Genomic DNA, 16,648 nt, shown 5'->3' with positions numbered 1-16,648 from the left:
CACACACTTTTACAATTTTTATTTAGTGGAGATTTTCTAGGGAGGTAAATTTGAGACTGAGTCCAGCCTGTTCCATGAGATTGGCCTTAGCACCTAGGGTAGCACTGACTCCTCACACACATTGATTCCCTTTCTTGTCTTTTCTATTGGGACTCATTAAAAAATAACAGCCAGAGTTAGTAAAAATATAGATATATTAATGGATGTTAATTCACCAAACACATTGGTTTTGTTACTTTGCTGTTGCTGTTTGGGTTTTGTGGGCCATACCTATAATGCTCAGTAGTCAGTCCTGACTCTGCACTCAGAAATTACTCTTGGTGGTGCTTAAGGGATCATAGGAGATGCTGATAGTGAACCCAGGTCTCTGTAAATAGTGCCCTACCCATTGTTCTATCACTTTGGCCCAGAACACATTGGTGTTTTGTCTGCTGATTAAGCTTATACTATTTACATCCCACCTGCTTTTCAGGAAAGAAAGTTCATGGAATAAGGGAAATGTGTGCCTGTGACTTCCCTAGATATAAAAGTAGATCCACCAGTGCATAAGTTTCAAAGGCAACACTCAGAACTATAGGTCTTGAATGAGAATCTCAGGAAATACATAAACCTACCAGGCAATGCTAGACAGCCTACAAACAGTGACTGGGAGACCCAGGGCTGGGAGAGACAGAAGAGCAACCTGGAGAAAACTAGAAGGAAACAAACACCTCTAGCAAGCAGAAAAGTTGAAATGACGTCAAATGGGCATTGTCCCCCAGAGTTATCTTCCTGCTGTTTCCGTTCTAACCTCTGGGCACAATCTACTTCCCAGGTTCCTGTGGGAACTTGGGAAATGAGGAGGAAGAGGCAACAGGACAAGAGGAACTTCCTACTACAAATCAAAGCAAAGCTCTGGCAGAGGCCAGAAGATAGGGGAAGAGAGTAAGGAAGGAACTAAAAAAACCTAAAGATAAACCCAAGACTGACACAAAGAGGTCACTTTGTCCTTCCTAAGACAAATAGACTTTCTTTTTGGTGATCAGGAAAGAGCAAGGCAGACAGTGTGGAAGATTCTGGAATCCCTCTTACCGAAGTTGGAAGAATGTTGTATTCAGAATGCTCAATTACCTGGGAAATTATTTCCAAAAACTCAGAGCCAACCTGACAATGATTAAGAAATTATATGAATGTATTGTTGGGAAATCTAAGAATGACAGATAAAAATAGTAAAGAGAATTCATAGTTTGACTGCTAAACAAGTGATAAAAATCAAAGGTATTTCATATGCAAAAACAACCTGTTAAAAGCTACAAAAAAAAAAAAAAAAAAAAAGAAAAAGAAAATTACCATGTCAGAAAAATAATGAAGGAAACATCTCTAGCTAATAGTTAGCACAATAAGAGCAACATAATGTCTTTATGCAGCAGGGGGCGAGAAGGACTGTTTGAATATATAACTACAATTTCCATTTAGAACATTTAACATAAAAACATATTCAGTTGATGTGTGAGCTCAATCTGGCTCCCTCCAACGTCCTAAAAAAAGACTTGGAGGAAAAAAAAAATACCTTGGAAAAAAATATTCTAAAAAGAAATCAAAGGCCAAACCAGCCAAAGGAAACCAAAAGCAAACATGCCAAGAAGTCAGGCAGTAGGATGGGGTGAAGTTCCCAGAAGTGAGATGTGAGGCCTGGGGGGTAGGGAACCTGGAATCATCCCTGGTCTAATTATATAGGAACAACAGAAGGAGGAGTAGGCTGGGTCACTCACTAGAGAAGGAGATATAGAACTTGAACCCTTGAAGATACATAGCAAGAAAGTGAATGGCAGTGGTGGTGTGAAATACCCTGCAGAATAAAGCCTCAGAAGCCAGTAATATTCCAGAGAAACTGGAAGATGTGATATAGCAGCAGAGAGTGTAGGGGCAGGTGATGAGGACCAGGCTGAAGGGCCAAGCAGGGGTAGCCCATCAAAATCTTGACTCCAAAACTAGTTTAGTCTCTCACTAACCACATTCCCTAGAATGCAAAGGTTCTTTGAAGAAAGAGATTGGTCAATGTTCTATGCAACTTTTCTCCAACTTACACTATTTACCCTCCTTTTCACAGAAGAACTAACCTACTGAATTGAAATTGGGAAATGTTGGGAGTCAGCCTTGAGCACCACCAGGTGTGGCCCAAACACAAAACAAACAAACAAGCCACAAAGTTGGGAAATGTTAGTGTAAGCAATGGTGAGAAAAATGAATGGCTTATAAGCCATGCTCTCTGTGCCATAAGTAATAGCAACCATCTCAGACGGTTCTCACATCTGCCAGAAGATTGCACATTATGGGGTGCGTAATCAGGAAATCAAAAGACCCTTTGCAAATGGGGATGGCCTGGAGGTGGCATAGCCCTAACTCAACCCCAACTTTTTGGACAATGACTATCTTTTTTTTTTTTTTTTTTTTTTTTTTTTTGGTTTTTGGGCCACACCCTGTGATGCTCAGGGGTTACTCCTGGCTATGCGCTCAGAAGTTGCTCCTGGCTTCTTGGGGGACCATATGGGATGCCGGGGGATCGAACCGCGGTCCATCCTAGGCTAGCGCAGGCAAGGCAGGCACCTTACCTCCAGCGCCACCGCCCGGCCCCGACAATGACTATCTTGAGGAGCAAGGAGTAGTCCATTTACTTGCACCTACTCTGGGGCAACCACTCCTATAGCTACTCTTGACAGTGGGCAGAAAGAACTGGGTAACAAAAAAAGTTCCCATTTTCATCAGCAGATTTCTAGAACATAAAGCATGACAATGTCTCTGCCAAGTGCAATAGGCTAGGTGGGTATCTTAGAAGGAGTTCAGTGTACCAGGTGCAGCTTGAGAACAAATGATTTAGCCACCTTTCTCCATTTTGACCTTGTAGTCCTGACATTTTCCCATTTCTCCTTAATTGAAAACTCCGCAGATTCTCAGAAAAATGCTAGTTCAAAAGCCTCCAGCATTTCCACCCACCCTTCCTTGTGGGCTTGAGGTCAAGGGGCCTTAGAAATCAGGGCGGGGGTAGAGGAAGGGTGGGCTCCCCTACCGGATAAGGCCTACATCTCCCCTTCCACTGACTCAGACACTCAGGGCTGGAGCTTAAGAAAAGAAATAAATACATGAGAGGAACTTGAAGGAGAGAGGAAGAGACTTCAGAATAGCTGCAGGAAGGGAGTACTCAGGAATGAGGGAGGCGTAGGGGGCTCTGGGAAAGGAACCCCATGGGTGGAAGTGGCCAGATATGAAATCACAGCGGGCAGATGGCAGCTTGTCTCTCAGATCCATCAATAACTCACACCTATAGTGAGAAAAATCCCAGGAGCTCAGGATGAAACCCGGGGCCTTCGGCTATGGCATCTGAGCAAAGCAGAGCTATGGGAAAGTGCAGTTGAGCCTGACTTCACAAAGCATGTATCACTACACTTTGAGCCTCAGATTTCTGATCTGTGAAATTGTGCGGATATTTTCCACTTGTCTTGGGGATCTAGCATCGAATGAGACCTCACAGCTCCCCAACTATTAAGGAAGACGGTGCCCAGTGTGAATTCTGAGATGTGACACCGTTGGCCTTGTAAGAGGCCACGAATGCACAGATTGCACCAAAAATCAAGCGAGTTGCTAAAGAAAGCAATTGCACAATGACCTTCCACCCAGCGGTGACATCTGATTTCAAAAATAAGCTGTGGCAACAGGTTTTGAGGTCAATCAAAGGACCTGATAAGGCTGTCCATTGTATGCCTATCTAACTGTGAAATGGGTTAGATATTGCCAGACTATAACACAGGTCTCACTAGCCACTCCTAAAAGAGGCTCAGACCAAGATTAGAGAGGATATGCTGGGCCAGTCTGTTCCCTTGGACTTGAGGTGGGCTATTGAGGTCACCAGGATGCCCCACAGAGAAAGGTCCTCCTTGTTCAGTAGATTAAATCCCATCTCTTGAGCTTAGGCCCTAGCCTTGGACAAAGTAGGAGTCTTTCCCAGAATCAGAATTCTTGGAGGAGGTTCCAAGTTTGAGACAACCTAGAAAAAGGGACTAAAATACAGGGAATAGGGAGATAAGTCAGGATGCATGAGTACATGTTTTGCATGTCAGAGTCCCAGTTTGAATCACAGCACAGATCCACAAGCACCCCTGGGATGTGGTAGTTTCCTTCACCAAAAAGTAGAACTTTTTGAGCAGAGAGCAGGACCAAGTCAAAAAGCCTGATCCCCTGCCTTCTCATCATGGACCCCATCACACATGCTCTCACTTCCCCCACTGTGCTGGGAGAACTGTGTCAGCACCCGGGACTGACCCGCATTAGCATGACTCTGCAGAAAGAACTTGAGTCAGAGAAACCAGTCGAAGGTTCCCAGATGATTCACAAGGCCTCTTTGAATTTCTGCTTTCCCATAGATAACACAGAGATTTAGTTATTAGAAAAAACCCAAAATTCAGCATCTAGCTGTTCCAAATTGTGAAAGACTCAGAATAGAAGAAAATGTGTTAAAAGTCGCTTTCATGGGCTAATCGTTTTCTTCTGATGGCTAAAATAAAACTCTAGGGTGTAGATAGGAAGGTTGCCATAAAAAAAAAAAAATAGACTTCACCTCCCTCTCCCCCAAATGGTATCTGAAAAAGTACTTGGCACAGAGAACCCACTCCCTAAATCTCCCTAAATAGAATCCTCTCCTTCCTGATCTTGATTTCAAAGTTGGGGTACCAAGGAATTCCAACAAAGCTTCCTTAGAAAGGGCTGGCTGAATGCTAGCTGGCTTCTGTAGCTACAGTAGCAAAGCCAGAAGTGGGGTGAGTCAGGTTTGGTTCTTGCTAAGTCATTTGTGTCTCATTACACAATTTGCATACTAGGGGAACAGGTTTGGACTGTCTTCTCCCTTCATTTCCATGACTCTGGGGACCCCTCTGCTGAATGTGAAAAGGAGGCTTTTGTCCCTCCCTGCCTCCCTGCCCACTGCTCTCTTCCTGGAAGTGTGTTCTCAGTCCCACACACCCACAGGGAGAGCCATCACCCTCCCTGTCTCCTGTTTGGCTTTGGTTTGTTCACTGATGGCTTCTTTCTTAGGGCACAGAACTAGACTTTCTTCTTGGGAAGCAAGTCATTTGCCTTTATTGGACTTTTCTCCTTTAAAAAAATAAATCAGGGCTGGAGAGATGGTTCCTCTAGGACTAGAGCACTTGCTTTGCATGCAAGAATCTAGGGGCCTGGATTGAATCCTAGAACTGAATGGTCCATGAACACTGCAGATGCTCCCTGTCAAAACAACAGCAGCAAAAACATATATAAAAGGGTATTTGATGTTATTTTTAGTCACAATGAAGGGAAGGAAAAAAGCCACCAAATAGTTTGGTATCTTGCTAGGTGCTTTGTGTGACATTATCCAACATTATCATGAATAATTGGTGTTAGGTGACACCATTGTGTTCATTTTAGAGAGGTAAGCATCAAGGCTCCAAGAGACCATGTCATTTGTTCCAGGACACATAGAACCATAAAATTCATACTGTGTACTATTTACCTTTTTCTTTTCTTTCTTTTGGTTTTGGGCCACACCTACCAGTGCTCTGGTGGTGCTCAGCTTGCTCCTTGCTCTGTGCTCAAGGGTCATTCCTGGTGGTGCTTGGGGGACCATATAGAAAGCCAGGGATTGAATCTGGGTCAGCTGTGTGTAAGGCAAACACTCTGCTTACTGGGTTATTGCTCTGACCCATATTTACCTTTTTTAAAATCTATGCACTAACCACAGAGCCACCTGTCTTCCTTGAGAGATTTGTGCTTTGCAAATAAAATACTGCTCCTTTGCAAAGAATCTGATTTTGCAGGAAAAAAAAAAAGCAATGTGGGGGAGTCCATAGCCATCATGGACTGAAGGACAACCTGCTTGGGACATCAGGGGGTCAGGCTCCTGTAATGCACCATTCTCCCACTTTCTAACCCCATGTCTGAAATACAGAACATGTGTGACTGAGGTGAAAAGAGTGACCAGAACTGAGGTAAAGAGGAGACCAAGAAGGTCAAAATGTAACTCCAGTTGGAGTCTACAGTCTCATCCAATGTGCTCCAGCCACAGAGTAAGCCAACTGTCTAGGACCGAGAGTTAAGCCTTAAATGACTACATGTCTGAACCATGGTTTTCTTGTGAAAAACCATGTGAAAGAACAGCCTGGATAAATACAGCCCTGTACTATAAATGTCTTTTCTCTTCCTTCAGACTTTCTCAATACCACTTCCTTTCCTCTGACTTACTTTATGGTAAGAATAAGGTATAGAATTCACAGGAAGTATGTGAATTCAGCACTGTCTGCTCTAGGTAAGGTTGGGAGTAACAGCAAGCCATTGCTAGCTTGGTTTTATAAAAGCCGAAGTTAACTGAAAGTTTTTGACAGCATGGTGGGCCAGATGCCCAACCCTCCATCCTGTGCAAAGCTCTACCATATTGATTTTTCAGACTTCCCACACAAATTGGGAGCTTTTTGGAACGTATAAAATAAGCATAGCACAGGGACTCAGAAACTGTGGCAGAATAGAAGGGTGGAAAGCACACAGGCTGGAGGGAAGCCTGGGCAAATGGCACAGGGAGGAGGAAGCAAAGCAACATCTGGCTTGGTGGTTTATTCCCCCTGGAAACTGCCATCCTTTTGCTGCAAAGGGTTTCCCCAGGCACTCTAGGGGTCAGTGGGCATGTCCCATGAGGACACCAGACCCCACTCACTGCCTTAAGACTCTAAACATGCTGAACAAAACCTCAATGACTAACAACCACTGGCCAGAGGACAGGGCTATCAGAGTACAGCCACATCCCTGTTTCCTTGGTACCCAGCAAACCAAACCCTCCAACACAGAAGGATTTCTCACAGCCCTGTAGGAAGAAGCCACAGGAAAAAGTTCAGCAAAGAGGCACCACCAGGCTCCTAACCATGTTGGCTACAAGAGTTGTCAGATCAGAAGTGAGGAGATGAAGAAAGTTCTAACTGGAATGGAAAGGCATGTGGCTGGGGAATGTCAAAAAGATTCACTCATTCATTCACTTACTCATCCATTCCCCAAATACTCTTGGCATATTTAATGTCTCTATGTTCTGGAAAGATCTAGAGTCAATCAAGAGATAAAGCCTCTTCTCCATGAAGCTTACAGTGGATCAATGGACAGAAACAAACAGATAAAAAAAAAATCAGTATGCAGCTGTCAGAAATAAGATGGGGATACCTAACACTGCCAAAGAGCTGAGGAAATCTCAGAGGAAGGCTGGCATTTAAAACAGGGACCTTCTGAGATAAGGACAGTTTCTCTGATGAAGTGACCTGAAGAAGGTAAGAGGATGATGTAAAACTTCAATAGTCAGAGAAGTCTTATTTTCTTTTGGCTGGATGTTAGGGAAGGTTGGTTTGGGGCTCAGGGCTTAACTTCTGGCTCCTAGTGAAGCTTGAGGGACCATATGGGGTCCTAGAAATTCTCAGGTCAGCTGCATGCAAAGCAAGTACTCTCCCAGCTGTCCTATATCTTGTGCTTTAGATTACAAAATCCTTTAACTCCCATATGCTTTCTGCACTCTGCTTTCTTCCTGCAACCTGTACTGCCTCTCTCTCTAGCTCCTGCACTCAAGTAGTTCTTCCAATCCTCCCATTTCAATGTGGCTCCTCCAACCCCAGGAGGCTGGGATAGTTTCTGCCACCTACCTCTTCTGGTCAGTTGGGAGCCTCATTGAGGGTTTCTGCTCTAGTCTGTACACCCACCCCTTGTCCTTCATGCACAGTGCATCAGGCCCTATTACTGTCTCTTTCCTTCTCTAGATTGAATCTCCCAAGGTCAGTGAGCAAGCTTAATTTCTATACTCCCTCTGAAGCATGGCATCCAAGTTAATCACATGTTCCTATAGGGCACAGTGCCCTATGACTGGCAGTCACTCACTAAATGCATGCAGAGATGCATGAATGCTGAATGCATGTTGAGACAAATGCAGGCCCAAGTCCATCTCACAGGCCCCAGATAGGAACAGAGTAGCTGAGAAAACACCAGGAATGCTGCTTAAATGAGTGTCTACTCTGTATGGGGGATTAGTTTTATAGCCAGACAACTTGGTCTTCAATATTGCCTGTCCATGAAGGTGCACACCCAATGCAGTTTAGTGCTCTGGGGTTTAGGCCAGGATTCAGAACTATAGGGAGCATGGTCCATGCATCTTTAGGCTGTGGATTTTCCTTATTAGAATTTGCATTAATCTTTAACAAGCCGTAACCTCATCCTTAAGCTTCTGTGCCCAGAGATAATTTGGTGTTTGGGGCAAGGTTAAGGTTTTTCCGAGCTACCATTTTACAAATCCTAACCTCACACAGAGGCTCTGGAAAGCCATAGAAGAACCACACAGGGGGCTGTTGCTAAAAGACCTAAAAAGAAGGGATGCGGCTAGGGAACCCTATGGCAGCATCTTTTGTGGAACTTGAGTAGCATGGGTTTGTTTGTCCTTGATGACTTCCCCACCTTCCTTTCTATACTTAGACTTTAAACTCTTTTCAAAGAGAACCAAACCGTTGGAGGGGTCAAAGGGCACCATGAGATTCCACCCTCCCTTTGGCAGATGGTGAGAGGCCAAGGGGCACAGTTATAGGACAAAGTAGGCATATTGCTATCTTCCCTTTGTAGGAGTGTGTGAAGGCCCAAAAGTAAGAATTGATCTAACTGGATTCATATCTGATGCTAATAAAAACTCTCTCCCATGGCTCCCTGAAGTGGTGATGGCAAGCATGGAACAAAAGCACACAGTGGCCCAAAGAAGTTGAACAGGAAGGACCTAGAGTGAAGCCTGAGAGCTTTCTATCAACTCTAATAGACAGTCATGCATTCTTCAAATTTTCTCCAGAGGGCTTTGCACATCCAATACCCAAAGGGCCTGTAAACAAGCTCTGACTCTTAAGAGCACTGTTCTAAATTGGGGTCCTCAACTACAGAGGTTTTTTTTAGGGTAATATAACGTTCATGCAAAACTAGAGCCTGTGTCAGGCCAGAGCAATAGCACAGTGGGTAGGGTGTTTGACTTGCGTGCTGCCATTTCAGGTTTGATCCCAATATCCCTTGTGGTCCCTCAAGCCTGCCAGGAGCTACAATCAGTTTTAGAATGATATCTATGTGGGAGACTGCAGTTCTGAATGTTTAAGTAAGTGTTAGATTTGGGGCACAATGCTTAGTTAGGGCTTACTCCTGGCTCTACACTCAGGAATTACTCCTGGCAGTTCTTGGGACAACATCCCATATGAGATATTGGGGATCAAATCCAGGTCAGGCAGATGCAAGGTAAGTACCCTAACCACTGACTATCTCTTCACCAGAGCTCTCAAAAAAGTGAGTTATATGTAAAAACAACCTGCTTAAGAGGCAAAGGACAAAGGTAGCTCTTCATTTGCCCTCCTTTCCCTTTTTTCCCATCTTCCTTCCCTCTCTTCAGTCTTTCTACCATATAAAGGTTTGTTCCATCCTTTGAAAGTTGCAAATATTCTATCAAGTCTTCTCAGCACCCTCTTTCCCTTACCCCTGCAAGGCTCTCTAGCTAGGAGAGCTGATACAGAGAAGTGGGTGGGGACAGGGCATCTCCCTCAGTAAAACAGAACAGAAACTGGTTCCCTTCAGATGAATTGCAATTAGCACCAGAAACTTAGGTTCTTTCCCTTACCCAGGAGAGACAGTTTCTGTGTCCTCAGCTATGAGACAAAGATCATGATTCAAGTTTGCAGGAGTTCTTTAGAACTGTTTTCACTTAACTTTTGTGCCTCTTACTGGATGTTAAATTTCTATTATTTAATAACTTCTTTTTCTTTCCCTTCAGATGTGATTGTTATATTTGTATTTTTAAGTTTTTGTTGCAGTTTAGGGAACATGATTACAATCATGTTAACATTGATGTTTTGATGTACAAAGTTACTGCCACTTCACTGACATTAAAGTATCCAGACCTTCCACCACTGCCATTAAGTCACTTGCCATCCAGCTCTTCCATTTTCCCCTTCTTCCCCCATTGTTTAATAAATTAAGTTTTGTTTGATTTTTGGCTTTGTTTAATGTTTACTTTTAATCATATATTATTGGTTAAAAAGAAAAGCCAGTGGTAGTGGGGTATGGGCATTTGGTGGTGATGGAATAACTTTGTACAAAACTATTTAACTTTTTGGATTCATGTTTGTTTGTTTTAAACTAGAAACAGGGTCACCACAATGCATCTCAGTGGGTTATTCAAAGAATCAGACATTCTAGATGTGCACAGTCCAACATCTGTCACACAGAACGTACTAGAAGGTGCTAGAAACATCCCTCTGCATACCTTCTGGAATACACAACACAAGGAGTTGGTTTCAAAATTATTCAGTGTTTTTTTCTTGGAAGAAAATGAAGGAGCTTTTTAAAAAAAAATCATCCCTTCTTTAAGCACCTTTACCAAATTCACTGAAATTACATTTGTAAAATTGCTTCCAGGCCTGGGTAACGTATAAATAAAATGAAACAGGAAACTAAATATCTGTGCTAAATTATCCTTTCTCAGAGCAAGGCAAAAACAAAAACAACTTTAAAAAAATATAAAAGTGAAGGAAAGTGCTATTCAGGAATAAATAAATCCACGTGGAACATTTTTCTAGCTGGGCCCACCTTTTAAGCTCTGCCTCCTTGGTTACAGGAAGACCAGATGCCTGAGAACTTGAAAAGGATGGGGGGAAAACAAAACAAAGCAACCTCTTTGCTATTTTTTCCAATTCCTAATTACATTTTTAAACATCAGTCAGAATCAAAACATTTCTTTCTAAATAGCGTTTGATCCTCCAAGCATCATCCCAGTGCGTACTCTGAGCTCCCTCACAGCAGCTGAAAGCAACAGGGTCTTTGGATAGGGACCTCCTTCAAGGAGGGCAAAGACAGGAATTACCCGACAAAGAAAGTGAGCAGAGCCCACCTGTAGCACGGCCCTCACCTGCACTAGCCCAGGGTCTCCAAGAAGTCACAGTGGATAAGGCTATGAAGGCAACTCAAGGGAACTCAGAGCTTGGCCCCATCTCCAGTGGAGGAGCCCGTGGAAGGTCTTTAGCACAGCTAGCTCTTAGCTTCTCTGGCCTATGTTTCTGGACTGAAAGCTGGTGCTCAGGATGATTGGCTTTAGTGACAATCTAAGGCCTCATGCTGTGTGGAGAGAGTAATGACTTTGAGTTAACAGACAGACAGACAGACAGACAGAAGAATGACTGGCTTTAATGATATTTTGAGGCACCTGCTCAGCTCAGCCTCACCCTGTGTGGAGTGATGACTTTTTGAGTCAAGAGAAAGACAGACAGACAGACAGACAGACAGTGAGTGAGTGAGTGAGAAATGAAAGAGAGCATGGAAATAACCTGACAGATTCAAACTTGCAAGAATTTGATCAGCAGGATTGGAGCTGAATGATAGTTCTGGTATTCAGGTAAATTCTGACAGTCAGCTGCAACTTTTAGACTAGTGCCTCACTTAAGTAATCTTTTTCCCAGAGTAAAGATAATAATAACAAACCCTATGGAAGCTGAAAGAAAGAACTGAATCAGGGATAGTCAGAAAGCATTGTTTGAGAGACTAAAAATTAGAAAGTGACAAAGATAAATATAACATTTTAAGTTATTTTTTAAGGTTAAGTAATCCTGAGAGACACAGTAAAATATTTTTGGTGTGGGCACACTGAGCAGTGCTTACTACTGGTGGAGCTCAGGAGACCATATGCAGTGCCAACAATTGACCTAGGTTGGCTGTGTGCAAGGCAAGTGTCTACCACTGTACTATTATATCTGTCCTGACATAATAAATATTTTTTTTACTTTTCTTTTTGTTTTTTTAGGCCACACCCAGTGATGTTCAGGGGTTACTCCTGGCTATGTGCTCAGAAATTGCACCTGGCTTGGGGGACCATATGGGATGCCACAGATTGAACTGTGGTCCATCCTGGGCTAGAGTGGGCAAGGCAGATGCCTTATCACTTAGGACACTGCTCAGACCCCATAATAAATACCTTTAATTGAAAAATGGGAAAAGTCGGGCCTGGAGAGATGGCACAACGGTGTTTGCCTTGCAGCAGCCAATCCAGGACCAAAGGTGGCTGGTTCGAATCCCGGTATCCTAAATGGTCCCCCGTGCCTGCCAGGAGCTATTTCTGAGCAGACAGCCAGGAGTAACCCCTGAGCACTGCCAGGTGTGACCCAAAAACTAAAAAAAAAAAAAAAGAAAAGAAAGAAAAGAAAAATGGGAAAAGTCTAGAAAATGACTGGAGAGTCAGCAACAGGACATAATTTTTCAAGCAATTTCTTTATCAAGGATGCCACAGTGAAGTATGACCTAGGACTCCTGCTACAGATGAGATTTAAGCTATCTCTGAACCCTGGAGTTCACCAGAGTCAAAGGTAAGGTACTTACCACCAAATACAGCATGGTGTACATGGAGAAGGAAGCGTGGCCAGAGAAGAAGGACTTCCTGTAAAAGCAAGAAAGGACCATGAAGGCCCAGAGTCACATCCCACGTACATATCTCTGTCTTCTCTCCCAAGATCTTGCTTGTACTTTGAATACATTGCCTGGGTCAAGGAACATGGCAAGCACCATAAATGCATGAATGAATAAAAAAAAATGGCCTTAATGTTCTTTCATAATCATTTTATTGTTTTATATTTTATGGGCCAGATCCAGGAATGCTCAAGGCTTATTTATGGCTCTTCACTCAGGCATTACTCCTAGTAGGCTTGGAGGACTATTTGGGATGCAGAGGATCAAATCTAGGTTAGTTGCATGCAAGACAAGCACTTACCAACTGTGCTATTGCTCTAGTACCATCATCATTTCTTTATATTTTGTGTCTCAAGGTTTACACAGCAGAGTCCTCAGGAAGGACTACATCCAATTTACCCACTCATACTCCCAGAGCTTAGTCTCTAGTACCTACTGTGTGCTGAAGAACTGCTCACTAAATTCCCTACATCAAAGGGGACCAATGAGGGGCATCTCACCTGGCTTCTTGGACTTTGCTGTCATCACCTCTGCAGGTGTACGTCTGAATGTAGCCCTCAGAGCAGTTGATGTGGCGGAAATCAGGATTGCAGACACTCAAGAAGTGAGGACGCAGGCGCCCTATGGAGACTTTGGCAATGTCTGTGAATGACTGACTGATGGCACAGCCGAAGAGGAAGCATCCCACTTGCTTATAGAGGGCCGCCACATATGGATTCTGAATGGTCGAGCGGGACTTCTCCTTTAGGTAATAGATCCTGTAGAATTCCCCGGTGATAATCTAAAAGGAAACCAAGAGGGACTTAGGAAACATCAAGACCCATCTTCAGAAATGATGCTATAATGGATAGGAATTGACTTAAGTCAGTTGTAAAACTGTGCACCCAGCCAATCTGTGTGTAATCCCTGGCATCCCATATGGTCTCCTGAGCATCACCAGGAGCAATTTCAGAGTATAAAGCCAGGAATCACCCCTAAGCATCACTGGGTGTGGCCCCAAAACAAGACAACAAAACTGCAGGTTAGCATCTAAATAGTTAGACACTAAGATGCAAAGGGTATTTATGCATTAAAATGGCCACAATTTCCTTTCATTTTGTATTTTTCCAAAAATGTTCTGCCCAATCATAAATAAACTATGAAACAAGAAAAATATATAACCGAATATAATATATGTGGAGGGCATGTATATGAGTTTTTTAAATTCAGAGACAAATAAGGACTTGATGGCTTCTCCATGAAGCTAGGCTGCTCCGCTTTGCAGGGCTGCGGGGTAAACAGCAATGAAGGGGACAGAAGGGAGGGACGGGTGTCTCAGAAAGTATTTCTTTCATCTGACCTTGTAGAAGGATGGTAGGGAAAAATCAACATTGGTTTAGAAACTGCAGCACTTCATTTTTGAAACCCAGGGGATTCTTTTCACAACTCTTTGCTCAAGGACCACCCATTCTTGGTGGAGTTAAGAGATTATATTTGGTTCAGGGGATCAATTCAGGCTTGGCCACAGCAAGGCTTTAACCCTAGTAGTATCTCTCCTGCTCCAAACAAGGCAGATTTTTCAGTTTGGTTTGATTTTGACACCCACAGCCAATGCTGCTAAGAATTTGTTCCTGACTCTGCATTTAGAAATCATTTCTGGCTCAGGAGGACCAGAGAGGCTACAGGGATTAACCTAGATTAGGTACACGCAGAGCAAACATTTTATCCACTGTACTATAATCTCTAGCCCCCAAACCAAGGCACTTTTAATACAATGGCCTGAAAATTCATGACAACAAGAAAATTTTAAAAAGATTCTTAAAGGTTACTACCTATCACTAATTATCTGAATATCTGCAGACCAGACTCTGTAATATCCTTCATCCTTCGTTTCATAAAAGCTTCACAATCACAAGAGATACACGAAGGGTCCAGGACAGGAATGGCCTCAACTGAAACTGCCTGCATTTTCATTCAGAATGGTAGGCACGGGTAAGGGAAAACTGTCCCTGTAAGGTCAGTGCCAGTGATGTGCAGGCAGCTGAAATGAAGGCGAAGGCCATCCCACCTTGGCCATGTCCACAGCACTGCTGGCTGCCCTCAACACCACAGCATGGCCTAGCCACTTCCTGGTTGCAACCACATCCAGGAATGGTACAGTCACCTCATCACTCACCACAATGTCCCTTTCACACTTCCTCCCTTGAATGATGAGCCACACTTGCCCTTTCAGGGAGCAAAGAGCAAATTCTAACCACAGGGGAAGCCATAGATGAGCATCCAGCACTCCTCTGGAGACTATCCTGGTATTCAACTGCAGAGGGAAGGTGCTAAGGGCTGGAGACTGATCCAAGCCCCACAGGGTCTCTAGATGGGATGGCTGTGTAGAGTGGGAGGAGCCCATTCTGGGTAGAATGCCCAGGAGCCTAGTGGAAAATAGCCCCTGCCAACTGTGAGCATGTCCACAAAGTCTCTGCAATGACCAACTGCTGGCTCACTTGCATGATTTAATCATTTGCCATTTTATCAGACCATATGAAGGGGAATTTTCTATTGGAGAAATGGCCAAAGGCCAGTCCAACCCAGCACCTTAGCTTAAATATTCCTTCTGAAAATCGGACAAATGCCTGACTCCCACTCATGCTCAGATACAAATGGCTGAATGAATGAAAGGGAGGACAGTAGTGACAAAATTGGAAATATCCTCTACACATTAGCAAGAGTCCTTTGATAACAGTTTGCCAAGATTAAAATCTCAGCAGCACAGCATGTCAGAAATGAAAGGGGCTATTATATAGGGAAGAAACTGAGGTCCTAATTAAGTCACAGCTAAAGATTAGACCCAGGTGTCCTGACTCCCCACCCAGAATTCTTTCCTACCATTCTTGGTCTAACTCCCCTTTTGAACCTGTTTATACTTTTACCCTATGTAACCTTACAGGCTAACAAGTTCCAGATGCTTCTTACCACAATCATGTTGATCAGGTTCTCTTTCTTAGTTTTCATTTCTAAATCTCATCCACATGACTTCAGATGAGAGGAGGAGGAACCCAAAACAAGAGGTAGGGACCTGAGGCTCCACAACTCAATGAATGAATGTGGGATGTCAGTTTCTCCATATGCAATAACAAGGGTGCTAGACATGGCGACTTATTACTTCATGATTGCCAGGACATTTATCCTCAATGCTTGGTGCTACTTCCATCTTGGCCTCCTGACCAAATAAATGGAAAATGCAGGAGCTGTAATGACCCCACAATTCCCAGGCATGATTCCCTGCCATGGATATTTCTTGAATATCATCCCACTGCCATCGAGGCAGAATGATTTCTAAACTGCCTTGTCTTGAATATGATGGCCTGTATGAAGTTACCAGAACACTGCATTGAGGGAAGGCTATAAAACATATCTCACCCATGCATTCACTGATTAATCTCAGATGGTTCACCAGCTTCCTTCAGTCTGGAGGGAGAGTTTGATTTCAACTCTTTGCAGCTCTATCAGCCCTTTCTTCTGAAACATTGATTCTCAGTCTTAACACAGTCTTATAGGAACCTGCTAGTTTAAATACTTCTCCAAAGACAGGAGGAAAAGAAACTGTCTTGTGGCATCTCCAATTCTTAATAACAGTGTTCATCAGAGCAGCAATCTTTTAGAATATTTTTTTTTTTTGGCTTTTTGGGTCACACCTGGTGATGCTCAGGGGTTACTCCTGTCTATGTGCTCGGAAATTCCTCCTGGCTTGGGGGACCATATGGGACGCTGGAGGATCGAACTGTGGTCTGTCCTAGGTTAGCGCAAGCAAGGCAAATGCCCTACCACCTGCACTAATGCTCCGGCCCCTTTAGAATTCTTTAGCCCTGTACCCATTCCACAGATGGGCATGCTACAGCTTTCAAACTTGATGAATGAGCTGAAAGAGGTGAGGCTAGTGAGCAACAGAGCTAAATGCGGAGTCCAGCTATTTTGACTCCCATGCACAAAGTCCCACAGCAGACTGTGTGAAGATAATTTGACTATTTCTGTTGTTCTGACAAAATTTCCCCTGTCGATTTGCAGTGACATATTTTAAGAGCCAGGTTGAAGCCATTTAGCAGACATATGACTCCACAGAGCTTCTGGGGCAACCCTGACAGATCTGGGAGTTAATGAGCAACAAATTATGTATTTT

General features: G+C 43.5%; 1 protein-coding gene across 1 annotated transcript in view; it reads right to left on the bottom strand.

Annotated features, from left to right (window-relative positions):
- PLPP3 (phospholipid phosphatase 3) overlaps window positions 1-16,648 on the bottom strand; it is an 85,136-nt gene that overhangs the window by 14,206 nt on the left and 54,282 nt on the right. Inside the window, exons 3-4 of the mRNA XM_049774601.1 lie at window positions 12,999-13,279; window positions 12,412-12,469 (exon numbers count right to left, since the gene is read on the bottom strand). Coding sequence (XP_049630558.1) covers window positions 12,412-12,469; window positions 12,999-13,279 — 339 coding nt within the window. The remainder of the gene's footprint in view (window positions 1-12,411; window positions 12,470-12,998; window positions 13,280-16,648) is intronic.

This window comes from Suncus etruscus, chromosome 6 (genome assembly GCF_024139225.1).
Source record: "Suncus etruscus isolate mSunEtr1 chromosome 6, mSunEtr1.pri.cur, whole genome shotgun sequence".
In the NCBI taxonomy this organism is placed as follows: domain Eukaryota; kingdom Metazoa; phylum Chordata; class Mammalia; order Eulipotyphla; family Soricidae; genus Suncus; species Suncus etruscus.
This window is presented reverse-complemented; position numbering and strand designations above follow the sequence as displayed.